Source organism: Raphanus sativus, chromosome 5, assembly GCF_000801105.2.
Source record: "Raphanus sativus cultivar WK10039 chromosome 5, ASM80110v3, whole genome shotgun sequence".
Taxonomy (NCBI): Eukaryota; Viridiplantae; Streptophyta; class Magnoliopsida; order Brassicales; family Brassicaceae; genus Raphanus; species Raphanus sativus.
Window position 1 is genome coordinate 32,037,979 of NC_079515.1, and position 22,964 is coordinate 32,060,942.

The window sequence follows — 22,964 nt, forward strand, 5'->3', positions numbered from 1 at the left end:
GTAACTTGACATTGTTGATTTTAGGCAGTCCGGTCAAATTTTGTAAACAAAATTAAGTGGTTTTCTGCGAATTTGCGGATATAAATATTGTATAAAAATATATATATTATGTATAGAATATTTTAAAATTTCTATAAATTTGATGTAAAAATAACTGATGAAAATTTAGTAATGAAAAATATTTGTCCAACACATATCATGCATTTTCTTAGGCCTCTTTTTATTTTTTTCATATCATTTCATTCTTTTTATTAAAATTTTGCTCATATTTTCTTAAATTTTTACATATTTTTACCAAATATTTATTTCTCCAAAACAAATCATACAATTAATGAACCAAAATCCATCTTAGAATAATTTTTCAATCATAACATTACCTCATTCATTATATTATTTAAAATTAAATTCAAAACATTTTCTAAATCAAAGTTCTCATTTGTTTCGTTAAATATAGTTTGTCCAATCTTCAAGGCCTAATTATTTATAAATCATATATGGACATTATAAAAGATTTATAATTATTATAGATACAACTATATTTTTATGTGAATATGAAATCATTATAATGATTTTTATAAACAATTTTTTTATAAATTATTTTATGTAGGACATAAATATAAAAAGAATTGACCGAACATTATAACACTTTCAATAATTTTGAAAATTAGCTACCATAAATTATTATTTGTAATATTATTTAGCTTATTTGGCAAGTGATAATAATTAGTTTTAGACTTAACTTTTATTTTATATCAAACTAAAGTAACTAAAAATTATAAAAATATTCATTATATTACATAGTTTATAAATATAAAATTGATCAAACGATACTATTTTTTATGTAATTTCAATAATTATTTACCATAAATTATTATTTTAATATAATTTAGAATATTTGGAAAATGATATTAATTGGTTCTAGATTTATTTTTATTTTAAATATAAAATAAAATAAATAAAATAGAAATAAAAATTATTGACCAAGAAAATTAAACAATTTTGTTAAGACTTCACAAATGATCAACAAGTAAGAAAAATTACTTAGGTGACTTTTCGTTTAATATATAGAAGAATTTTTATCTCTTATAAACAATTTATACACTCTTATAAATAATTTGAAATTATGATAAAATAACTTTGTAAACAAGAATAGATAATTTGATAAATGTTTTAAATTTTTTATTAATGATTTATGGGACATATATTGATATTAAAAACATTAATAATTAATATAATACTTTATATATGAAAATATTTTTTATATAAGAATATGAAATCATTATAACAGTTTCTATAAATCGTGTTCTATTAATTATATTATGCAGTATATAAATATAAAAATAATTAATCAAACATTATTACACTTTTATAATTTTGAAAATTAGTTACCATAAATTATAATTTGTAATATCATTCAGATTATTTGGTAAATAATATTAATTAATTATAAACATATTTTTTATTTTAGATCTAATTAAAATAATTGAAAATTCTTTAACCAATCAAATTATAACAATTTTTAAAAATAATCTCTGTAATATATAATTGACACCTAAACAAAAATTAACTTTTCATTTTAATATATACAGGAATGCTTCACCAGTCTTCTATTGGTCTTTTACACGGGTTTGTTGTACTTGTGTTGAAGACTTTTAGTTTTTTTGTCTGGCTCCTTTGACGTGCTAGAAAGTTCAGACGTCTTGCAACTCAAGTTCGGTCAAGTCGGGTTCATCTTCTTGAAGCTGCTTGTTGGGACAAGGCTCGATATGTTCCAACTCTGGATTCGAGTTTGGTTCTTTAAACTTGATTTGGATGTCTTCATCAAAGTGTTTGAGCATATGACTAGTGGGTCACCGCCTGAACCGTAAGTCCTGGCTAAATGGATGAACTAGGATTCAAAGTAGACAAGTATCTGCTGAGCAAAAGAGATAATGAAATTGGGAAGCTTGTGATCTACGTTATTTAAAAACCATAATAACTTGTCTATCACGGAATGCAAATGAAAAAAAAACAGATCAGCCATGGATCTGGAACTGCTATAATTAGATTTCTTACGCGGAAAGGCCAACCATTTTGTACCTCTGAAAGATTCTAATTTTATAGGACATTAAAAGAGAGAAGGCAATAGAATATTCTACCGTGTCTGAAACGCTTCCAATTCAAAGGAAGCTTTCAAAAACAATCCTAATTATCTGTTTATTATTTTTTAAATCTCTTTCTTCTTATTCAGTTTCTACATTATAAAACTGCATCGTGGGTCAGAACCTCTAAACAAAATCATCAACTCATCTAAGAAGAAAGAAAAGGTTTTATATTTCTCTAAGAGATTTAAGATTGTTAACTTTCTTGATCCAAAATGGCATCAAACGACGCTGGAAGGCCTTTGCCAAAATTTGGGGATTGGGATGTGAATGATCCGGCAACGGCGGATGGATACACGGTTATATTCAGCAAAGCTGGTGAAGATAAAAAGACTGGACGGAGTTCGACCAAGACCAATTCTCAAAGGAAACAAGACGGTGATAAACCAGCGGTCAAGAAATGGCTCTGTTTTACCTTTTCTTGATTTTGTGTTAAATTCTAATCCTAAGAGAGAGTTTAGCTTTGAGCCTAATGAGCCTTTGAGAACTTTTAGTCATTCTAACACAAAAGATTCTGCCTTTTTGTTTTCTTATGATCTATATTCATGCATTGGGTAATAATATGCATAGAATCAACAAAACTTGTAGTTCTTGAAATGTGATTAAAGAATGAAAACATTTATAAAATGATAATGTTGAATCAGGATAGTTGATTTTGAGGTGAACACCAAGCTATTGAACATCTTTGTTTAGATTGACAAAAAATATGTTCTTCTTCCTTACAGTCTCCATGAAATCTCTTCAACAAGTTGTGCTACTAAGATTATGCATCCATAAAAAGTTAAGAACATTATGCATCCATAAGAAGTTAAGAACTTCTATTCAATATATATGAGAGAAGAAAAGATGCAACACTGATTTATCGTAAACATACAACTTAAAATATACCCTCATATCATTTTCAAGATGAAGAAGAAGCAGTAAGATGTTTAAGGACAGCATCAGAAGAATGATGAGCAAAGTGCTTCTGCCTGAGCTTGACATAAGGATAACCAAGGAAGGACAAGAAATGAGCTGGCTTTGACAAGGACGTTATCTCATACCACACTTTACCATCTCCATCCAGCTCAATCGAGAACCGCTCTTCTCCAGCTAGTAAATGTCCCTCGAGAGTGCCGCATCCGTAACCGAAATGCGCGGGGCCTTTCCTAGACTTCTTTCTTTCGTCCACGTAAGCCACTTGAAGAGGAAGCATCACCCACGGAAGAACTTCTTTCACACATACGCACAACTTCTTACCGGTTTCAACCGGAGTTTTAGGATCAACAAATGCCCAATCCATACCAATGTGCCTGCAATTTTTTTTGTCAAATTTGAAAAAATCAATGAGATAGAAGAAAATAAAAGATTTATTTAAAAGAAGAAAAAAAACAGTACTTCCAGTTCTGAAGAGCTTGTTTCCCCTTGTCGTAACTCTCTTTACCAGAACCCACTAAGACACGAGAGTGATTGATGAAGAACCCATCTTTGTTGACTTCTGAATCTTCTTTTAGTTTAGATGCTGTTCTAGACGAAGCTCCTCTGTACTTGCTGTCGTAATTGAACGTTCCTGATCTGGATTTTGGAAATCACAACACAACATTTATATATTATATACTCAAAAGAGAGTTTTTTTTTTGGTTGCAAAAGTTGTGAATTTTGGATGATCTTACTTGTTGATAACTTGTTGTTGTTGCTCGGTAGATGGACGGCCCCAGCTCAAGAACACCATCTCTTCCCCACTCGAATTGAATCAGACCCACAAACAATCACCACCAGATAGATTAGATAAATAACACTGTAAATAGCCAGAACCAGTTGTTTTTTTTTTTTTTGAAATTTTAATTTAAAAAATCGAAAATTTGAGATATTTCGAATTTGGAAGTGAGATCAGAGACGTGAAGAGAGGAGAGACTGTACGCTTCACAATTCAGAGGCGTGTTTTTATTTTTAAATCCCATCTTGTTCGGTTTGTCCTTTGTTCCTCATCATGAGTTTCGGGTTTAGGATTATGCCGTTTCTTTGCATAGCGAACGGCACGGTGTTTGATGATGAATTTGTAAATAAGTTTTAACTGCTATGATCATTAAGCTTCATCGTTTTTGAGAACACTTCCAGATTCGAAATGGTTGGAGCATAGCTGAAGTTACTAAACTAATGGAATAGTTGTCAGCTTTGCATCAAGTAGTTAAAAAAAAGTCATTACATTACCCATCTCGTAGTGGGCACATAACAGGATGTGTGAGTGGAAACTATGCGATATCCAAAACGTCTGCTCATAAAAATACCATCTTTTGACTAGGTGAAGAAAATGATTAGTCAAATGAATACGCACCTTTTTTATAAGGAAAAAAAAGTGTAGAGTGTTTTCTAAGGTACAAAGGAACCATCAAAGAGCAATTAAAAGGAGAAAACACTCACTAAGGTCAAACTAGGGCCTTCTCCACTAGCCACACCCAAAGAAAGAAGAAAAACTGTACAATTCAAAATGCAAGAGAGTTATCAATCAAATTGATCAGAACTAGTAACGGGGCTTTTTGAGGGCTTGTAAGAAACCAAGACACTGCTTGTCTTTGCATGGGCTTCATCTCCAACCTGCTTGTTTTCACCACCACATCCTGCTCTGTCGCCTCTCTAGGGTTTTTTTTTTTCACTCGGATCATCCTACGTTTACCTCAATCATTATCTGTTGAAGCATTTCTATGATTTCCTCAAAGTCTGGTCTTTCTTTTGGGTCGTGCTGCCAGCATCTCTCTAGAAGTCCCTTCACTTTTGGGTGCGTCTTTGGAATCTTCGGTCTAAGCCCCTGAGAAGAAAACAAAAGAATTCAGTTTAGCCTCTGGAGGAAGAACCAACAAAAAAAAAAAAAAAAACTTGAATGCAACGATTCTTAAAATGCAAAATACCTTCTGAACAACACCAACAGCAGCTTGTAGTGGAGTCAAGTAAGCATATGGGATCTGTTTCCATTTACAAATACACGTCAGTATCTTTCACTTGGCATAAACAATTCAAAGCAGAGAATGATATAGCGGACTCTTACATCACCAGTCAAAAGTTCCCATAGCACTATCGCATAGCTGAACACATCAGCTTTGTGACTGTAAGGTTTGTGTTCGATAACCTGGATTTCACAATTATATTGTCAAAGTAAGCAAGTGATAGATTAAAAAGAGGAGAGAGAGAGAGAGAGAGAGAGAGAGTCAGCGCACGTTAGACTGATGCAATAAGGTTTCATACATTTTCACACTGAACATCTTAACGTCAGATCATTACCTCTGGAGCCATCCATCGATACGTCCCTGTTTCAGCTGTCATGACCCCTGATTCAATCTGTACTCTGGCAACCCCAAAATCAGCAACCTTGACAAGCTGCTCAAAATTATCCAAATATCAGAACAGGGTAATGAAAAGGGTATATATCAAAATGGATGATTTTAAGGAGATTTGTTGACCAGAGTAGCAAATCTTACTCCATGTTCATCCATAAGAAGATTTGCAGTCTTAAGGTCCCTGTGAATGATATTGTTCTGATGCAGATAGCACATCCCTTTTGCAACATCGAGTGCAACTTTAAGCAGAGTCTGAAGTTTGAAAGCGCATTTCTGTTTGTGCAGAAAATCATAAATGCTCCCCCGAGACATAAACTCTGTCACAAACATAAAACTAGTCAACTTGGATGACATGTCTTTGTGAATTACTACTCAAAACTCACATCTACTAATAAGATCTTACCAGTCACAATACAGAGGGTCGGAGATCGTGTGCATGCACCCAAAAACTGAACAACGTTTTTATGTCGGACTTTCCTATAGAAAGTAAAAAAAATAATCAAGTCACATATTGTCACTGAGAACAATGAAAAGAAGTACATTGCACACCCACCTCATGATATAAACTTCTTGAGAAAATTCTCTAAGCATCTCTGTGTTTACACGCTCAGGCCTAAGAAATTTGATAGCAACTTCCTGACTGCAATAAGTGCCTTTATGCCTGGATTGCCATCAAAATAACATATTACTCTAACTTCTAAACAACAACAACCTACAGATTTGTATAAAACCAGCTTACAGGACAGTAAACTCACAGATCCCCATATGAACCAGATGCGACTTTCTTTTCAATTTTGAGCTGTTTCAAGTCAATATCCCACTCGTCAGTTCCGTCCGTGGGTATTTCAATGCAGGCGGGTATCAGCTCGTCGCTTGATTTGTCATGCTCAAAGAAAGCAATAGACTTCTGTCTTGAACCAGGTTGATCCTGTAGAAGACACACAGCGGCAAATATAGGCGAGCAACTGACCAACCGATTGAAGCAAAACATATCAACAAGAAAAAAGGTACAGCGTCACACTGAGGTATAGCGTTGCAGCCTCCAAATTCAATTTGAGAACCAGCCCATTTTTTCTTATTTCATAAACATAAGAAATGTTAAGAACAATCTAAAGAGATATGGAAAATACCTTAAGCTTCAGTATCTCCTTGCTTAATGCATCTTTTAAACCATCTGTTTCCTGCAAATCCAAATATGCTTAAAGTTTAATAAACACCTTAGTGATAACTGATAACAAATAAAAGTTAGCATGATGCTCTAAAATCATACCTCTTGAGACCAACCATCAACAACAAAGACATCCAAAGAAAAGCCATCCGCAGTGGAGAAAGCATGAGCTTCCTGAATATTCAATCCAAGCTCACCAAGCAGGGAAGTCAGCTGAAACAGAAAAATGGATGAAATAACCAGACAAGTCTATATAACGAAGCATCATCTAAATAGTGGTGGTTAAAAGCAGCAGGAACCTGGCTAAGGAGCTTAGGCTTATCGATGGTTGAAAAGGTGATCTCATGCATCGGTCTGCAAAGTAGGAAGAAGCAAAACAAAGTCAAAAACATAATGAACGAAAGAGAAACAAAATAAAAACAAGAAAATCTCACCGAGTAGCCAAGGTAGCATTAACAGCACTATCAACATCCTCAACAATTTTATTACCCAGAGTTATAGCCTCAAAATTTGGAGAAGAGCCAAAAGTTGGAGGTGCAAGAACCCTTTAAAAAATCAATAAGAGAGAGAGAGAGATAAAAAGAGGTTGAAAATGGGGTTTAGGATCGATCTCAGTTAGAGAGAAACCCTTTTTACCCCTGCCTGTTTGTGTGGCTAGAGCTTTGCGCATCTTCCTCCATCGCAGGGTCAGTGTCTACAGATATTCTGGGAGGAACCTGCAAGAAACAGGGCCACATAAACCAAATCACACACAAAAAAATATAGATATATATTATAGTGAGCTAAAAATGGAACTCAAAAGCTTTAATATTATTATTACTTGTACACTACGAACTTCAAAGACAGGCCTTGTCGCAGGATCTTCAGCCAATCTCAACAACCTCTGATGCGTGAGAACATCTTCTGCCCTCTCAACTTTAACATCCAGAGCATATCTGGAAACAACGAACATACTCCATTCAATTGGGTCAGGACACGTGGTTAAGACAGAAAGGTTTATCACTTTTTGTCAAACCCTAAACTGATCAAATACTTTAAGAATCCAATTGATTACACAAAAAAAAAAACCTAATCAAAAATGTGGTACCGAGCAGGAAGGCGACTGAAATGTTGCCAAAGCTGATCCTCGAAATCAGGAAGAGTAACTTCTTCGTAGTTAGATTCTTGGAGTCGCTGTAAGATTTCGCCGTAGACATCGAGCTTCATCCGGCAGTGTCTAGGATTTTCCTGGGACGGCGATGCCGCCACCACGGCTCTGCTTCCGCAGCTCTCCGACTCGTATGTGCTCGTCATGTTACGAGATTCAGCAGCAACGGTAACTGTGTGAAGATTGAGAGAGGTACAGAACAGAGAGATTCTTGCTAATAAACGCGAAACAGGAAAGAGAAAAAAGGATAGAGATTAATTTAGAGAGAGAGAGAGTGAGTGAGTGAGGGAGAAACGTTACGGTGTGTTACACGTTGGAAATATCCACGTCATTAGGTGGAGACCACGTTGTGTGGGTCACAAGATTCCCCACTAGTCCTTTTTCTTCTTTTTTTTTTCTTCCCAATAGTGGATCACTGGATTGGATAGGATACTGGAGGATAGTGGTGTATTCTTTATTTTTAACAAGTAAAATCAACTTTAAAATGATGTCATTAGTGGAAAATACAGCTTGGTGGTGATGATGCCTTTATATGATTAGTTGATTATTATTATAATTCAACTCCTGTATTTTATATTCAAAATTCATAATATGTAGATATTTTTCCAGATGTGTAAAAAACTTTTTTTTATAAGTGTCCTAATCGCTTCTCTTCTCTTCTTAAATAGATTAAAAGGTAGTTGGAATTAAATAGATTATGTTTACTTTTGCTATACCAACTATTCACTATCGTACTCAGTGGCTCTACTTAAAAAGCTAAATCAACACTTTTTCGAACTGATTTAACATCCCAACTGATTCGAACCCAGTGTTTTGAATTTTCTCTTCAGACAGTTGTTAATGAAGTAAAATAGTGTCACTGTAGAATAATATAAACTAAAATGTATAGTAGTGCACACAAAAATAAAACTAAAATGTATAGTCCTCATTTTTCAGAGGGAAAATAGTTGAATATAGAAATTAAACTGTAAAGCCTTTGAGTCGTGAGTACTATATACACGCCTAATCTAAATCTCTCTCAACAACTCATTTTCTTCGTCTTCCTAGTCCTAGAGTTGAAGACACTGCCATGTACGGCGCTTTCGCTGGAGCTTGCAGTGGCATCCCCCTACTAAACAAAGAATTAAGTGACCAAATTCTTTTTCTTTTGGTGCAGAGGTGAGCGAGTGACCAAATTCTTACTCATTCATTGCCATTACTAATTACTACCCCAAATTAAAATATTGGCTATAATAATCATAATAACATCGCCAAAAACAAAATTATGAAAGGCCCTAATATTTAAATTACGTTAAGCCCATTATCATCAGCCCCTGAGCCTAACTTAGCACCGGCAGAGATCTAAGTCAGTTCCGACGGCGCTGACCAAAGAAGCGCGCCTCTCGAAAAAATTCCGGACAGAGAAGAAAAAAACATGTATATAATAAAATTATCATCTTTTCCTCAGTAATCATCAGTTCTTGTTATGGCTATGCGTTTCTCTGCTGGGACTAGTTAACTATTAAAGTTGCATGTTAGGATGTTTATCGGGTCCTGTTTTCTTGGTTTTTAATTTTTGGATTCAACTTTCAAAATTTCATTATTTTATATATATTTATACGGATCAGATTCATGTTTGGTTTGGATTAGACACGGATCATATATGAAACTCAAAATATCATCCTACAAATTCTGTTTAGCTAATTTTACTGCTCAGATGGAATATATGTATCCGAGTTCACTCAGTTGCAAATACCATATCTACTTTTGTTTATTACCATCGGCTTTAAGCATAAGTGAAGAACAGAACAAGACCCAACAGTTGTTTAATGGAGTACGTCATGCTGAAAATGGCCTTTTGGTGATATTGATTGCGATGGCCATTGTGATTCAACGGCTGGAGATGCCCTTAGGTGCTTCAAGACCATATATGCTTTTGCATTATCCATTACAACACCTAATTGCTTACTTTATTATTGAATGAAGTTTAGAAGTTACAACCACCTGTCTTTTTCTTCTACAGTTTAGCTTAAAGCTTATAGTTTGTCTTGACGTACAAGATAATTGCAACAAGTTGGCAGAGTAGACGTAGACGTTCATTTAATTGTTTGGTAGACTCTTTAAGAATCTCAGGTGTATCTCTTTAGTTTGAAGGTTAGATTCAGAATCTGTTAGGTTCAGTAGCTTTTTTCTCCTCTTTGTGATCTTTGAGCTACTTGTGTTGTGCATATACTTAAAAGTGTTTTTTAGCTGTATAAATATGAAGAAGCAGATTGTGGATGAGTCTGAGAATTTTTGTTTCAAGAAGCCACTGATGTCGCCTCCTTCTCCTCCACCGCTTCCTCCATCTCCAGGATATGGATCAAGAAAGATCGATGGAGACAGCATAACCAATATACAGATCAAGAAGTTCTGGAGGCAGAAGCAGATCATTGAAGAGGAGCATCTTTTTGCTGCTATTAAGGCCGCAGCTCGTGTCAGAGCCCGTAATCTCTCTGTATGTCCTTTGGTTTTAACAATTCTTGTGCGTTCTTAATTCATTTAAGAAGGAAAGTGGATGTTTATTTTGTAGAAGTTTTATATGATATCATGTTTTTAACTTGGGGAGATTCTTTAGATCAAACCAATGGATGAGTAGAGGTTCTAAGATCGATAGTTGTTGCAGGATGAGGACTACAAACGCTTTGAAGAAAGCTTGGACATGGAGGACCCGGAAATCGAAGTTCATGAGGGAATAAAAGACTGGTCTCTGTTTAGTTCTCATCCATATAATATTTGTCCTTAATCATATATCTTGAACCAGCCTAAAACAAGAACCACCTATGTCTTTTTCTCAGTTATTTAAAATGTCTTTTAACTTTGAATTTTTGACTGTTTATTATCTATCAGGTGGATGAAGAGCAAGTACGCATACTTGAACCAGCCTGCTCTTGGATCTTCTGATTCACTGAAGAGAAAAAGTTTTTCGTCTTATGTACCAAACTATTTCTCATTCAAGCCTTGCATTCCACTCTATGCAACGTCGCTCAATGTCTTTTAGATAAGAGCAAAATCTCTTTCAAGATCAATTGCTTGTGTATATGTCTACATATATGTGCGTGTTTGTGTCTATGTACATTCATTTGTTACTGTTTCCTTGTTAATGGATATGGACTTTGTTGTGTGGTTGTTGATTTGTAACTATTGAATAAAATTCAATATTACTATGGAACATTAATTTCTTCTTGTTCCATAGATGATAAGGTTATTATACTTTGATGTTTATATTCTACCAATAAGAAAGATTCATTACATATCAGATGAACAATTAATCTCTATCCATATCTCAAATTGGGTATTTATTGAATTGTTTGTGTTTATTTTCTTGTTAATTGAAAGGTATGTGAGCCAAAGTCCAACTAATGTTCTTATAGAACAGTACTGATTATCTAGTCTAGCCTTAATTTTTTTTAACCAGACCTAAGAAGACCTTATGTGTTGTAATCTAGGAACAATATGTTTGATAAAAACAACTAACTGATCTTGATTATTAGAATAATATTAATACGTAAAATTTATTTGGTTTTGATGCAAAATAACATTTTAAGGTTATCTGAAAGGGAGTTATATTATCTTTTTGTTGATAAGAACTGGATTAGTGGTTTACTATTGACAACTAAGAACAGAGAAAACTATTGACTTAGAACATCATTATTGGTGGGACTTCATTTTGAGTCCTTAACATATTCTATTATTACTTTTATGTCAAGAGACAAATCTAAGGACAATCCAAAAATTATAGATTATTGGTAGGATTTTACAAACAAACCTTATAGCATATCTCAGCCTCAATTCTTCATCAGTGTACAGAGCAGAACAAACACCATCCATAGCTCGAGTTCACTCACCTTCAAAAGCAAGAAAATGAGATCAGCTACAGACAATATTTACAGACCATAATTAATTAGCCTACGGGTCTGACAAACACCATTCAAAATAAATCCGCTTATGACGTTTCTGTTAAAGGAAGAGGTTTGAGAATATCAATTAAGCATTGAGGCGTGAAAGCAACTTACCACATTGTTCAACCAATCTCTTGTTTCTGACTTTGCTTTCTCTTTTGGGTCCTATTAGACATGATGGAGACACAATCAGTAGCCTGACTACCAAAAAGAGGTTTAAGTAATATGTAAATCCACCCAAAGTAGCTCCCTCTGAGCCTGAAATTAGGGAATGGGAGATAGTTAATCTCCAGACTGAAATAAGTTGAAACTGTCATAAAAACAAAGTTTTCAAAGAGACAGTTAACTATGAGAACAAAGAGACAGTTAACTATGAGAAGATACTAATTGTAGATTACACTGTCGGAGCTTACCATAACTAAACATGAATTCCTATGAAACCAATCTCGAGTATTAAACATTACCCACTAAAGAAAAGGTTGACCTAGGTTGCACGGGTACGCCTCACGGGTGCCGTCTCGCGTACCGGGTTCGGCAGGGGGACGGGTACGTCTCGGGTACGCCTAGGAAACGTCCCCGACACATGTAAGGTGAACCCGGGACGGCATGGCTTAAGGGGGACGGGTTTGGTCAGAGATGGGAGACGTCTCAGAGACGTATCCGTTGATTTTTGTGTTAAGAAGAGTATTTCATTTTAATTTGTTTATTCTAGTAGTTCTGAAAATAAAATAAAAATTGATAGTCTCTTCCACTTCCACATTGCTCTCTTCCATTCTCCTACTTTTATGTCTTTCTCTTTTGACTCTCAACTATATCTCACGTAATGTTTTTTCTTCTTGTCTCCTTCTGTTTTTCTTTGTGTTTTTGTTGTTTTTGTTTGAATTATATTTCATATACAACTTTCAGATTTTTTTTCTCTCTGTGTTTCTGTATACGAATATGTGATTTCATGTGTTTCAGTATACAACTTCTTGTGTCTTCTTAATTTCTTATCTTTAATGGTGTTTTATTTTGTGGTTTGTTTTGTGCTGATGTATGTTTAATTTTGAATATTATCGTTTGTATAACTGTTTATTTTAATATTGGTGGTATTATAACTAGTAGATGTTTAGCTTATTCTGTTGCTTTCTAAGTGTTTCTAAAACTGTAAGATCATATGTGAGAGATTTTAATACTGTGATTTATATGTAGTTTTACATTATATATATATATATATATATATATAACCGTTTCTATGCCCGTACCCGTATCTACAAATTTTAAGTTTGACGTTTCCCGTCCCCGCTCCCGTCCCAGTTTCCGGGGCTGCTTAGAGGTTGACTATTCTCGTTTTTAGATAGTCAACTAAAGACTTGAAGATGTGACCAAATCATGTTTTGGTAATGTCGAACATGTTTATATCACATCTCACTTTATAGAGATAAACAAAAGACAACTTACATTGAAAAACAAGAAATTTTGATTTACAAATCTGAACCAAGACTAAAAAATACTAAGGGATAGATCTATATGCTATTTTCCACTATTGACTTACCTTTGCTACTAAGTTATAACTTTCAAAGCCTCTTTATTTGACATCTCCCAAAGTAAATCCTAACAATGTTTTTTATTCGTCAATTTGTGATCATAAAATGTGTCTTATCGCCATTTACAATTAAAATAGTATGTATATTATATAATTCGCAATTAAAAAAATATTTTCTTTTCCAACCACTCCATTATTGTATGTTGGAAATGTAAGAAACTTATCCAGACAATGAGATCAAAGCCAAATAAAATAGAGGACAGTATAGTAATCGGCCTAAGTTTGACACACAGATGAACAAAACAAATTAGGGTGAAATCGAATTACACAAAAGTGTCGGAAACTAAACAATAAATAAAAGAAAAATAAAGGGATGAGTCGGAATATTAAAAGTCAAAGCCACCTTCTTACACACTGTGTGTATATCCAACAAGTACACGACAAAGAAGAAGAAAACAAACACGAAGAAGATAGTACATGATAATAATTGCTTATATATATATATATATTTATAAAAAAATAAGCTCCAATCACTAAAGCGCATTCTCTGTAACTTGGTCTTGTTCAATGTTAGTCATTTAGATCTTGAGAGAGAGAGGAAAATCAAAAGTCAAACCAATGGCGTCGAAATCGAAGAACAACATTCGTTACCAACCGAGAAAATCACCATCGAGATCGACTCAAGCGTTCACGGTGCTCATACTTTTACTCGTGGTGCTTATGATTCTTCTCGGTCTCGGTATCTTGTCACTTCCAAATGCAAACAGAAACTCTTCCAAACCCAACGACTTGACCAACATTGTACGCAAGAACCAGGAGCAGAGGTTTGTGATTAACGATTCTTTTTTTTTTTTGAATAATTTTTATTTGAATTCCTGATTTTTTTTTTAATATATATTAGTAATGGAGGAGAAGAGGAAGGGAACGGGGAGCGTTGGGTTGAAGTGATATCGTGGGAGCCTAGAGCTGTCGTTTACCACAATTTCTTGGTAACTCAGATTTCTGTCTTCTAAGAGTTGTTGTTTCTTGTCTCACAAGATAAAGCTTAGTTGATGATTTTGTTTCCAAAGTTTTGCTTGAACAAGGTTGATTTTTGTCAGTGAGAAATTGAAGTTTTTTCATTCCTAAAAGTTTGATGATTGATATGGAGATGACTTTGTTCTGCCCTATACGTTAGAATTTAGATTTCTTTGAATCCTCCATTGAAGAAGACTGAAATGCTCAGTGACTTAGAGGGAGGGAACACACATGTGGTTTTGTGTCTGAAATGAGTTATTCAATTGGAATGTTTGAGGTTTGATCTTGGGTTTCTTTTCATTTCTGCTTTCTTTTTTAGACCAATGAAGAATGTGAGCACCTGATCAGCCTTGCTAAACCCAACATGGTTAAGTCAGCTGTGGTTGATGAGAAAACCGGTGGTAGCAAAGATAGCAGGTTTGTCTCCCCGCCCCCAACTCTTTGCCCTTATTAAATAGTTCAAACTTGGGACGGTTTTTTGTTTTAATTTGTTGTGAATATGGTTCCTCCCTGTTCAGAGTAAGGACGAGCTCTGGAACTTTTCTTAAAAGAGGACATGACCAAGTTGTTGAGAGGATTGAGCAAAGGATTTCAGATTTCACCTTCATTCCTGTTGGTACTTACGTTCCCTTTTGCTTTGCTGTATTATCCAATAAATAAATGCTGATTTTGTGAATTTTTGTTTGTAGAAAATGGAGAAGGTCTTCAGGTTCTTCACTACCAAGTAGGGCAGAAGTATGAGCCTCACTATGATTATTTCTTAGATGAGTTCAACACCAAAAACGGTGGACAACGTATAGCTACTCTTCTTATGTACCTGTAAGTAACCAAGAGATTAAATCTTTTTACTCATAGAAATTTTCTTTATGCTTTTTTTTTTAATCTTCTTTTTTGAACAATACTTTAGCTCGGATGTTGATGATGGTGGCGAGACAGTGTTCCCAGCTGCGAAAGGAAACATCAGTGCAGTGCCGTGGTGGAACGAGCTCTCGAAATGTGGGAAAGAAGGACTCTCTGTTCTACCAAAGAAGCGAGATGCTTTACTTTTCTGGAACATGAGACCTGACGCCTCTCTAGATCCTTCCAGTTTGCACGGTGAATAGATTCTCAACCACCAAAAAATAAAATAAAAAAGAGACTCTATTTTGCTTTCACTGAGAGTAACAATAATATCCTCTGGCTTTGATTTTTCAGGTGGATGTCCAGTGGTGAAAGGTAACAAATGGTCATCCACGAAATGGTTCCACGTCCACGAGTTCAAGGTCATAAGAAAACTACTACAGTTTGAGGAGAGGTAATCTCTTAAAATCCTGAACTATCTATTAACATTTTGAAGATTGCATCAAGTCTTTTATGTTCAACTTCTTTAATCTATTTGTAGGTTTTCACGACAGCTCAAGTTTGTGTATTTGTTGTATTTTTCCCTTTTTGAAGTGAGAGACCATTACTTAGGAAAACTGGAGGCTGTTTGTTTATCATGAGGGATATTTGAAAATTTTCTACTTTTTTCTTCTAAACTATTTGAGATCTTTTGTAACTTTACATGTTCTGTTTGCACTAACTAACACTCCCAATATCTCAAAATAAGGAAGGGAGAAGATACTGACAACAGGATAAGCATCCTTTTACAATCCGACATACCCGATATCCAAAATATCCTATCCGAAACCCCCGATCAAAATGCCCTGTCCTAATAATTTGTAACATACAGTATATAAGTTTTACAAATTAAAAAAAACAATCATAAAATCTAGTTTCCATCTCGGTCTGTTGCCACAGCTGTGGACGTAGTAGTTTGGTCGAGCTCCCCCTGATCCCTAGACGTCTCCCCTCGCTCTAAGTCAGTCCCACCACGCATAACCCTCAGCGCTGATGCAAAATCTGGATACAGGTCCGTCATTATTTCCAACAGAGCCTCGACGTCCCGCTCCTTCTTCTCCTGATCGTTAGACCCCTCTGTTGCAGATTGTCGAGCCTTCAATGCCGATGCTATCGTCGGGTTCTGCTCAACAATTCTATCAAACATAGCATCAAGGACTCGTTGCCTTTCCTTATATTCCTCATCAAGTTCCGCAAGTTCGGTCTTATTAGCAGCAAGTTCGGTCTCATTAGCAGCATCAAGTTCCGCAAGTTTGGTCTTAGCAGCATCAAGTTCCGCAAGTTTGGTGTTAGCAGCATCAAGCTGCTCTTTAAGGTAGTCCTCAGACATATCCTGAGGTGGCGGAGAAGGAGGAGGAGCTCCATGCAAGATGTAAACAAAATCGTACATATTTCTGTTATTGCGGGGTGTAAACTACAGAAACCAAAGAAATCACAGTTTAGTTCATTCAATAAAAAAAACCCCGTAATGGCTTTTTTTTTTTTAATTCAAATTAAATATACCTACCTGAGAGGAGATCTCCTCCATCTGGGTTTGGGACATGCTCTTAGACTGTAGCACAGTCTCCGTGGTAACCTCCTCCCCCTGAACCTTGTATGCAACGATTTTATAAATTCTATTAACTTGCAAGTTTGTTGTAGGATCATTCTGGTTGTCGGCGGAGGCATATACTTCCATCTCATCCAAACATGGGAAAGACTCCAAGAAATGCCTAATCATCTCTTTCTCTCTAACTGTTCCTTTAAACCCTCTGATCTCCAACTTCTTCACTGGACATGATGATAGCGAACGACCTTTGTCGTCCTCCCGAGGTATGCAGTCACAGACATCCCCGCATTTCTCAGTCACATGGTGTAAGAGACCCTTGAAATCAGGAAAACCAGAGTCAATAACGGAACTTCTAAGTAGTACCATTTTGTAAAATATTTTGAGCATATATATACACCTTGAGGATTAGAGTTTCTAAATGTGGAGAGTTCCTTAAGAGAGCTGGCATCGCTTGCCATCCCAGATCCGCATCAGAAACAATACGTAGAGTTTTGAGGTTGTTGAACACCGGCATCGACTCACAACATAGAGAAAGTAACTGAAAACAAGACAAGTCCACAACATTAACATTTCATTCCCAAAAAACATTTTGACGTTTCAGATAAAAATAACAAAACTGACCTCAAGAGTCTCAGCAGAAATGAAAAGTCTCTGAACATTTCTCAACCCTTTTACGAGCTTCCACACGTTTCCAAGACGCAGAGAGACAACATCTTCATCATCAGGCGCTCGTATTAAGTCAATCTGATGTCCAGTCACCTTAAGGTCGAGCACAGCCTCAGCTAGATTGGGCAAGTTAACTTTGGGATAATCCGCGGCAACGTAATCAGAATACTCGAGGTAAACTAGATTCGGAGTATCAAAAGAAATGCTCTTGGGATTTCTCCAGTCTTCGAAACCTCCCGCATAGAGAGTTAACTTCCTAAGGCTTTGACTTGACACGGATTCATCCGAGTCAGGCCACTCAATACCAACCATGTGGAACTCCTCGAGAACAGGGAAAGCAGAGAGAAACACCTCGAGGTCATCGCACAACAGAATCCACGTGGATTCAAAGCAGAGAGTCTTGACCATTGGCAAGAGAGTGTCTCTACTACCTCCACGCCACCAGTCAACACCGAACTCGCTTCTCAATCTCAGCTCCACCAGTTTGGGGCTAACGAACAGCTCTCTAGGCAGAAAATACATGTAATCTGAATCTAGATCGTCGTCGGATCTATCGAAATCGAGGACGAGGTCGAGGCTCGCGACGCCGCGTCGGAGGACGTTGCATATCCAACGGTTCAGACGATCTGTGTCGATGCCGGTTTTGCATTTCAAGGAGAATTTAACGATGGGAGAATCGCCCTGCAGAGATAAAACTTTATCCACGAAATCCATGAAGCTTTGGAGGATACCTTCTCTTTCTCGCTTCCCTTCCTCCGGGTTAAGAAACACGGAGTCGTCTATGTCGATGTTAGGGACGAGTGTGAAGAGATTTCGCCATCTTTTGGAGAGAATCGAGGTTAGAGCGGCTTCCTTTGTTGTGAGGAAAGACAGTATATGACAAAGAACCTCTTCGGGTAGGTTTCCGATACCATCCATCTTCTCTGCTACGAATACAAGTCTCGTAGAATCAGAGAAACAGAAGAGTGAGTGATGGATGAACAAATGAATCGATGGAAATGAAGCGTGGAAGGACAAAAGGAACACTTGGTTAGGGTTGGTTTTGCACTGGTTATCAAACCGAATATAACCAAACCCGACCAATTAAAAAACCAGAATCCCCTATATTCCAAAAAGCTTCTCTTTCAGCTCTGTTTTTTTTTTTAAATTTCGAGATTGGTTTCGTCGAAAAACAATGGCGTTCCAATCGTGCCATCTCCTCGTCTCCGGTCTTCTTGGTACCATTATCTCCGCAAACTTGATCTTCTTCTTCGCACTAGGTTCGCCTTCCCCATTCCACTTTCAGCTCGATCCTTTTTTTCGATTGTTTAGTCAACGATTGGAAAAAAAAAAACTATTTGCCTTTAGTGGGCACGTTGTTAGGGGCATTCACAGGAGCTTTGATAGGCCAAGAAGCTGAGAGTGGGCTCATCAGAGGAGTAGAGATTGGAGCCTTTTACGGAGCTGCTGTCTCCATCAAGGTCTTTGAATCATCCATCCATCTTTGGAGATCCCACGAGTCATCATGCCTTGTCTGCTTGGTGAGTAGGCAACACTTTGCTCTGTTTCCAAATGATAAATTTGATTGCTGTGTTCTGTTCTCTTTTGTGTAGCATGATGTCATTTTTAGTCTTCTAAGCGGGAGACTCGTACGGGAGCTCATAGCTCCTGCAATACGGGAGCGCATAGTTCCTGCTATTCGGGAGCGCATAAGAGTTCTCGAGACAGGAGGCTCAACGTTGACAATCACTGACAACAATATCGCAGATGCTTCTGGGAACATATACTCATGTTCCATTTGTCTTCAGGTTCTGACACCAGTTTGCTTCGTTTTAGCTTATTTATTATGTCGAATCACACATCTAACTGATGGGTTTTTTTCTTTTTCCGTGTGATATTTTTGCAGGATTACCAACTTGGTGAAATAGCTAGAACCTTTTGTTGTGATCACATGTTTCACTTACCTTGTATAGACAGTTGGTTCCTCGAGCGCCCTTCTTGTCCATTGTGTAGACGTGACCTTTAATTCTCTCTCTCTCTCTCTCTCTCTTCATTGTATCTCTCATAATACAGTTAAACCGCGGAGCTCGGAGTCTGGTCCTCCTCTTAACTTTCATGTAACTTGCAGTTTTTTTTTTGCTTTCAACAGTTACCCTTTTTATTACATCCCCTCAGAGTTTACTACTAGCAATATAATTTATTTACCTCAGGACGTATCTTCTTGATGTTATTTATGTACATTCCCTTTGTTGAGGATTATGTTGTGTTCCATTATATGGATATCTCAGCTTTAGACAATCTATGCTGTGCATTAGCATTTAGCAACATATCTAATTGGTTTCATCCTTGACAAAAAAATTTTTACTCTAATTTTTTTAAATTGATTGATATTTTGATTTAAAAACTCAAAATAAAATTATAGTTTTTTGCCGTATTGACTGTGGTAACAGATGTTTTGTCCCAATTATAGTTATTCAAAATTAATTGTTAACCGGAAAAAAATAGGATTTAAAATAGTCAACCATAAGAAATTGGACGAAATTGTTAGTTTTCCATTTATACTTTACCAATCGACTATTTTATGTCTAATTTTAAAGAGTCAATAATTAGTTCAGAAATAATTATGCACAATAAATATTTGGATATTAAATATGATGATTTAAAATAGTTGAAAAATAAAATATTCACTTTTCCAACTAATATTTGGATACTAAATATGTTGATTTAAAATAGTCGGAAAATAAAATACTCATTTTCCCTCGTACCATATAAGTTTTTTCTTTTTTGGTCAGTGTACCATTTAAATTTTACAAATAAAGAAAATCATAAAAACTAGTGTCCATCTTGGGACAAAACATCTGTTACCACAGCAGTGGACGTAGTTTGGTCGAGCTCGGCCATCTCACCCTGATCCCTCGACGGCTCCCCACGCTCTAAGCCAATCACACGCCTAGCCCTCAGCGCTGATGCAAAATCTGGATTCAGCTCCGCCACGACCTCAAACAGAGCGTCGAAGTCCCGTTTCTTCTCTTGATCGTTAGACGCCTCTGAGTTTGTTGCAGATTGTCGAGCCTTCAATGCTGATGCTATCATCGGGTTCTGATCAACAATTATATCAAACATAGCATCCAGTCCCTTACGATCCTCATTAAGTTTCGCAATGGTGGTCTTAGCAGCATCAAGCTGCTCTTTAAGGTCGTCCTGAGACATATCCTGAGGAGGAGGAGGAGGAGCTCCATGCAAGATGTAAACAAAATCATACATATTTCTGTAATTGCGGGGTGTAAACTACAGAAACCAAGAAAAGAACACAGATTAGTTAATTAAAAACCGCAACGGCTTTTTGTGTGATTAAATATATACCTGATAGGAGATCTCCTCCATCTCGGTTTGGGGCATACTCTCGAACTTTACCACTTTGCCGTATGCGTATCTCCTCGACTGTAGCACAGTCTCCGTAGTAACCTCTTCCTTGTGGACCTTAGATGCGACGATTTTATAAATTCTATCAACTTCCACGTTTGTTGTAGGATCATTCTGGTTGTCGGTGGCATATACTTCCATCTCATCCAAACATGGGAAAGACTCCAAGAAATGCCTTATCATCTCTTTCTCTCTAATTGTTCCTTTAAACCCTCTGATCTGCAGCTTCTTCACTGGACAAGATGATAGCGAACGACCTTTGTCCTCCCGAGATATGCAGTCACAAACATCTCCACATTTGTCAGTCACATGGTGCAAGAGACCCTTGAAATGATACTAACACACCAATTGTACAATGTTTTGAGCAAATATATATACCTCAAGAACTAGAGTTTCTAAATGTGGAGAGTTCCTTAAGAGAGGCAGCATCGCTTGCCATCCCAGATCGGCATCACAAATAATACGTAGAGTTTTGAGGTTGTTGAACACCGGCATCGACTCACAGCATAGAGAAAGTACCTGAAAAACAAGACAAAAACCTAACTCAACATTACCAAATTTTCGAAAAATATTTAATGTTTCAGATGAAAATAAAAAAACTGACCTCAAGAGTCTCAGCAGAAATGAAAAGTCTCTGAACATTTCTCAACCCTTTTACGAGCTTCCACACGTTTCCAAGACGCAGAGAGACAACATCTTCATCATCCGGCGCTCGTATTAAGTCAATCTGATACCCGGGTACCTTAAGGTCGAGCACAGCTTCATCTAGATTGGGCAAGTTAACTTTCGGATAATCCGCGGCAAGGTAATCAGAGTAGTCAAGGTAAACTAGATTGGGAGTATCAAACGAAATGCTCTTAGGGTTTCTCCAGTCTTCGAAACCGTCAGCATAGAGAGTTAACTTCCTAAGGCTTTGACTTGAAACGGATTCATCATATTCCCACCACTCAATTTTGGCCACGTGGAATTCCTCAAGAGCAGGGGAAAGCAGAGAGAAACACCTCAAGTTCATCACACAACAAAACCCTAGATTCAAAGCTGAGAGTCTTGACCATTGGCAAGAAAGTCTTTTCACGCCACCAATCGACACCAAACTCGCTTCTTAAACTCAGCTCCACCAGTTTGGTACTTTCGAACATCTCGTCAGGCAGAAAATACGCATAATCCGAATCTAAATCGTCATACTCTTCTCTAGGAAAATCGAGGACGAGGTCAAGGCTTGTGACGCCGCGCTGGAGGACGTTACATATCCAACGATTCACGCGATCTGTGTCTATACCGGTTTTGCATTTCAAAGAGAATTTAACGATGGGAGCATCACCCTGCAGAGTTAAAATCCTATCCACGAAATCCATGAAGCTTTCGAGGATACCTTCTCTTTCTCTCTTACCCTCTTCGGGATTGAGAAACACGGAGTCGTCGACGTCGAGATTAGGAACGAGTGCGAACAGATTTCGCCATCTTCTGGAGAGGATCGAGGTTAAAGCGGCTTCCTTCGTCGTGAGGAAAGACAGTATGTGACAGAGAACCTCTTCGGGTAGACTTCCGATACCATCCATCTTCTCTACAGGAAAAACAAGTTTCGTAGAATCAGAGAAACAGAAGAGTGAGTGAGTGAGTGAGTGAGTGAGTGAGTGGGTGATGAGTGAATAGATGGAAACGAAGCGTCGAGTGACAAATGAACACTTGGTTAGGGTTGGTTTTAAACTGGTTATCAAACCGAATATAACCAAACCGTTGTCCGTATATTATTGTTCATGTGTACGCTAAGAGACCAGTTTTCCCTTGCCGTAAAAAAAAAAATAGACCATTTTTCCCTCGACAAAATCGTAACCCGATTAAATGGCGTAAATGGCGCAATTACTCGGTGAATATTCAAATTTTACACATTTGTTTGAATATTCCACTGAAGACTTTGGATTCTTCGACCACTTCCACGTTGACTTTTGCCGTATCGAGAATGAAAGTTTTCTGTCATCTTTTACCATTCCTCCCATTTCAAAATAAAATAACTTTTTATATTTTAACATGTAAAAAATTCTATATTTCTAGCCGGAAAAAAAAATATTCTATATTTTTAGACATTTAGTTAATTTTAAATTATATATCTAATAATACATTTTCGAATAAAAATATTTTTAAATAGTTATGTATTCAGTTAAAAATCATTACATTTTGAAACAGAGTATAATTTATAATATATGAAAAAACCTTATTTAGTACTTTGGAGGACTTTCCC

At 36.5% G+C, this 22,964-nt stretch overlaps 7 protein-coding genes, 1 long non-coding RNA gene and 1 pseudogene across 12 annotated transcripts; 4 read left to right on the forward strand and 5 right to left on the reverse strand.

Moving 5' to 3' along the window:
• The first annotated feature begins 2,133 nt into the window (after positions 1–2,133).
• Positions 2,134–2,692, forward strand: LOC108805351 (protein NOI4-like). The gene has a single exon (XM_018577373.2). The coding sequence runs from the start codon at positions 2,357–2,359 to the stop codon at positions 2,564–2,566; it is 210 nt and encodes a 69-aa protein (XP_018432875.1). The 5' UTR covers positions 2,134–2,356; the 3' UTR covers positions 2,567–2,692.
• A 246-nt stretch (positions 2,693–2,938) lies between these two features.
• Positions 2,939–4,049, reverse strand: LOC108857333 (UPF0548 protein At2g17695). Its single transcript, XM_018631312.2, has 3 exons — positions 3,794–4,049; positions 3,519–3,695; positions 2,939–3,433 (listed from the first exon to the last, which is right to left on the reverse strand). Exons 1-3 carry the CDS (start codon positions 3,850–3,852, stop codon positions 3,043–3,045), a joined length of 627 nt encoding a protein of 208 aa, XP_018486814.1. The 5' UTR covers positions 3,853–4,049; the 3' UTR covers positions 2,939–3,042.
• A 386-nt stretch (positions 4,050–4,435) lies between these two features.
• Positions 4,436–8,033, reverse strand: LOC108856183 (serine/threonine-protein kinase STY8). Its single transcript, XM_018629924.2, has 15 exons — positions 7,708–8,033; positions 7,441–7,555; positions 7,257–7,336; positions 7,055–7,165; positions 6,920–6,974; positions 6,723–6,833; positions 6,583–6,633; positions 6,208–6,380; positions 6,006–6,113; positions 5,856–5,929; positions 5,594–5,769; positions 5,397–5,492; positions 5,164–5,244; positions 5,027–5,080; positions 4,436–4,926 (listed from the first exon to the last, which is right to left on the reverse strand). The coding sequence occupies exons 1-15, from the start codon at positions 7,911–7,913 to the stop codon at positions 4,780–4,782; spliced, it is 1,638 nt and encodes a 545-aa protein (XP_018485426.1). The 5' UTR covers positions 7,914–8,033; the 3' UTR covers positions 4,436–4,779.
• A 1,690-nt stretch (positions 8,034–9,723) lies between these two features.
• Positions 9,724–10,998, forward strand: LOC108859350 (uncharacterized). 2 transcript variants are annotated; one of them, XM_018633245.2, is made up of 4 exons: positions 9,724–9,900; positions 10,019–10,243; positions 10,412–10,491; positions 10,636–10,998. In XM_018633245.2, exons 2-4 carry the CDS (start codon positions 10,061–10,063, stop codon positions 10,784–10,786), a joined length of 414 nt encoding a protein of 137 aa, XP_018488747.1. In that variant the 5' UTR covers positions 9,724–9,900; positions 10,019–10,060; the 3' UTR covers positions 10,787–10,998. The 2 variants fall into 2 exon arrangements, with proteins under 2 accessions (XP_018488747.1, XP_018488745.1); XM_018633243.2 differs by having other exon boundaries at positions 9,729–10,243.
• Positions 10,999–11,508: 510 nt separating this feature from the next.
• On the reverse strand, positions 11,509–12,355 carry LOC130512578 (uncharacterized). Of its 4 annotated transcripts, none has more exons than XR_008946139.1 (3): positions 12,172–12,355; positions 11,802–11,945; positions 11,509–11,633 (listed from the first exon to the last, which is right to left on the reverse strand). It is a non-coding gene; the product is annotated as an uncharacterized LOC130512578 (long non-coding RNA). The 4 variants fall into 4 exon arrangements; XR_008946138.1 differs by having other exon boundaries at positions 12,101–12,355; XR_008946137.1 differs by having other exon boundaries at positions 12,152–12,353.
• Positions 12,356–13,721: 1,366 nt separating this feature from the next.
• Positions 13,722–15,771, forward strand: LOC108863539 (prolyl 4-hydroxylase 5). Its single transcript, XM_018637998.2, has 8 exons — positions 13,722–14,036; positions 14,114–14,201; positions 14,549–14,646; positions 14,748–14,845; positions 14,919–15,048; positions 15,137–15,324; positions 15,424–15,523; positions 15,611–15,771. The coding sequence occupies exons 1-8, from the start codon at positions 13,831–13,833 to the stop codon at positions 15,708–15,710; spliced, it is 1,008 nt and encodes a 335-aa protein (XP_018493500.1). The 5' UTR covers positions 13,722–13,830; the 3' UTR covers positions 15,711–15,771.
• A 34-nt stretch (positions 15,772–15,805) lies between these two features.
• On the reverse strand, positions 15,806–18,322 carry LOC108863538 (F-box protein At3g03040). Its single transcript, XM_018637997.2, has 4 exons — positions 17,279–18,322; positions 17,055–17,195; positions 16,616–16,972; positions 15,806–16,522 (listed from the first exon to the last, which is right to left on the reverse strand). Exons 1-4 carry the CDS (start codon positions 18,239–18,241, stop codon positions 15,980–15,982), a joined length of 2,004 nt encoding a protein of 667 aa, XP_018493499.1. The 5' UTR covers positions 18,242–18,322; the 3' UTR covers positions 15,806–15,979.
• A 117-nt stretch (positions 18,323–18,439) lies between these two features.
• LOC108859009 (NEP1-interacting protein 2) lies at positions 18,440–19,468 on the forward strand. Its single transcript, XM_018632846.2, has 4 exons — positions 18,440–18,582; positions 18,686–18,843; positions 18,916–19,110; positions 19,209–19,468. Exons 1-4 carry the CDS (start codon positions 18,498–18,500, stop codon positions 19,326–19,328), a joined length of 558 nt encoding a protein of 185 aa, XP_018488348.1. The 5' UTR covers positions 18,440–18,497; the 3' UTR covers positions 19,329–19,468.
• Positions 19,469–20,025: 557 nt separating this feature from the next.
• Positions 20,026–22,396, reverse strand: LOC108856270 (F-box/LRR-repeat protein At3g58940-like; annotated as a pseudogene).
• Positions 22,397–22,964: the final 568 nt, after the last annotated feature.

Excerpts from the sequence above, each read along its gene's own strand:
- LOC108859009 (XM_018632846.2), top strand. The coding sequence starts at position 18,498 with ATGGCGTTCCAATCGTGCCATCTCCTCGTCTCCGGTCTTCTTGGTACC. Across the intron at positions 18,583-18,685 it reads GATCTTCTTCTTCGCACTAG|GGGCATTCACAGGAGCTTTG; the intron begins GTTCGCCTTCCC and ends GCACGTTGTTAG. Across the intron at positions 18,844-18,915 it reads CATCATGCCTTGTCTGCTTG|CATGATGTCATTTTTAGTCT; the intron begins GTGAGTAGGCAA and ends TCTTTTGTGTAG.
- LOC108863538 (XM_018637997.2), bottom strand. The coding sequence starts at position 18,241 with ATGGATGGTATCGGAAACCTACCCGAAGAGGTTCTTTGTCATATACTG. Across the intron at positions 17,196-17,278 it reads TTTCTGCTGAGACTCTTGAG|TTACTTTCTCTATGTTGTGA; the intron begins GTCAGTTTTGTT and ends TCTTGTTTTCAG. Across the intron at positions 16,973-17,054 it reads TAGAAACTCTAATCCTCAAG|GGTCTCTTACACCATGTGAC; the intron begins GTGTATATATAT and ends CCTGATTTCAAG.
- LOC108805351 (XM_018577373.2), top strand. The coding sequence starts at position 2,357 with ATGGCATCAAACGACGCTGGAAGGCCTTTGCCAAAATTTGGGGATTGG.
- LOC108863539 (XM_018637998.2), top strand. The coding sequence starts at position 13,831 with ATGGCGTCGAAATCGAAGAACAACATTCGTTACCAACCGAGAAAATCA. Across the intron at positions 14,202-14,548 it reads TCGTTTACCACAATTTCTTG|ACCAATGAAGAATGTGAGCA; the intron begins GTAACTCAGATT and ends TTTCTTTTTTAG. Across the intron at positions 15,524-15,610 it reads CTACTACAGTTTGAGGAGAG|GTTTTCACGACAGCTCAAGT; the intron begins GTAATCTCTTAA and ends ATCTATTTGTAG.
- LOC108859350 (XM_018633243.2), top strand. The coding sequence starts at position 10,007 with ATGAAGAAGCAGATTGTGGATGAGTCTGAGAATTTTTGTTTCAAGAAG. Across the intron at positions 10,244-10,411 it reads TCAGAGCCCGTAATCTCTCT|GATGAGGACTACAAACGCTT; the intron begins GTATGTCCTTTG and ends TAGTTGTTGCAG. Across the intron at positions 10,492-10,635 it reads CATGAGGGAATAAAAGACTG|GTGGATGAAGAGCAAGTACG; the intron begins GTCTCTGTTTAG and ends ATTATCTATCAG.
- LOC108857333 (XM_018631312.2), bottom strand. The coding sequence starts at position 3,852 with ATGGTGTTCTTGAGCTGGGGCCGTCCATCTACCGAGCAACAACAACAA. Across the intron at positions 3,696-3,793 it reads CAACAACAAGTTATCAACAA|ATCAGGAACGTTCAATTACG; the intron begins GTAAGATCATCC and ends TCCAAAATCCAG. Across the intron at positions 3,434-3,518 it reads CAAGCTCTTCAGAACTGGAA|GCACATTGGTATGGATTGGG; the intron begins GTACTGTTTTTT and ends AAAAAATTGCAG.
- LOC108856183 (XM_018629924.2), bottom strand. The coding sequence starts at position 7,913 with ATGACGAGCACATACGAGTCGGAGAGCTGCGGAAGCAGAGCCGTGGTG. Across the intron at positions 7,166-7,256 it reads AGCCACACAAACAGGCAGGG|GGTTCTTGCACCTCCAACTT; the intron begins GTAAAAAGGGTT and ends GATTTTTTAAAG. Across the intron at positions 5,930-6,005 it reads CAAGAAGTTTATATCATGAG|GAAAGTCCGACATAAAAACG; the intron begins GTGGGTGTGCAA and ends TACTTTCTATAG.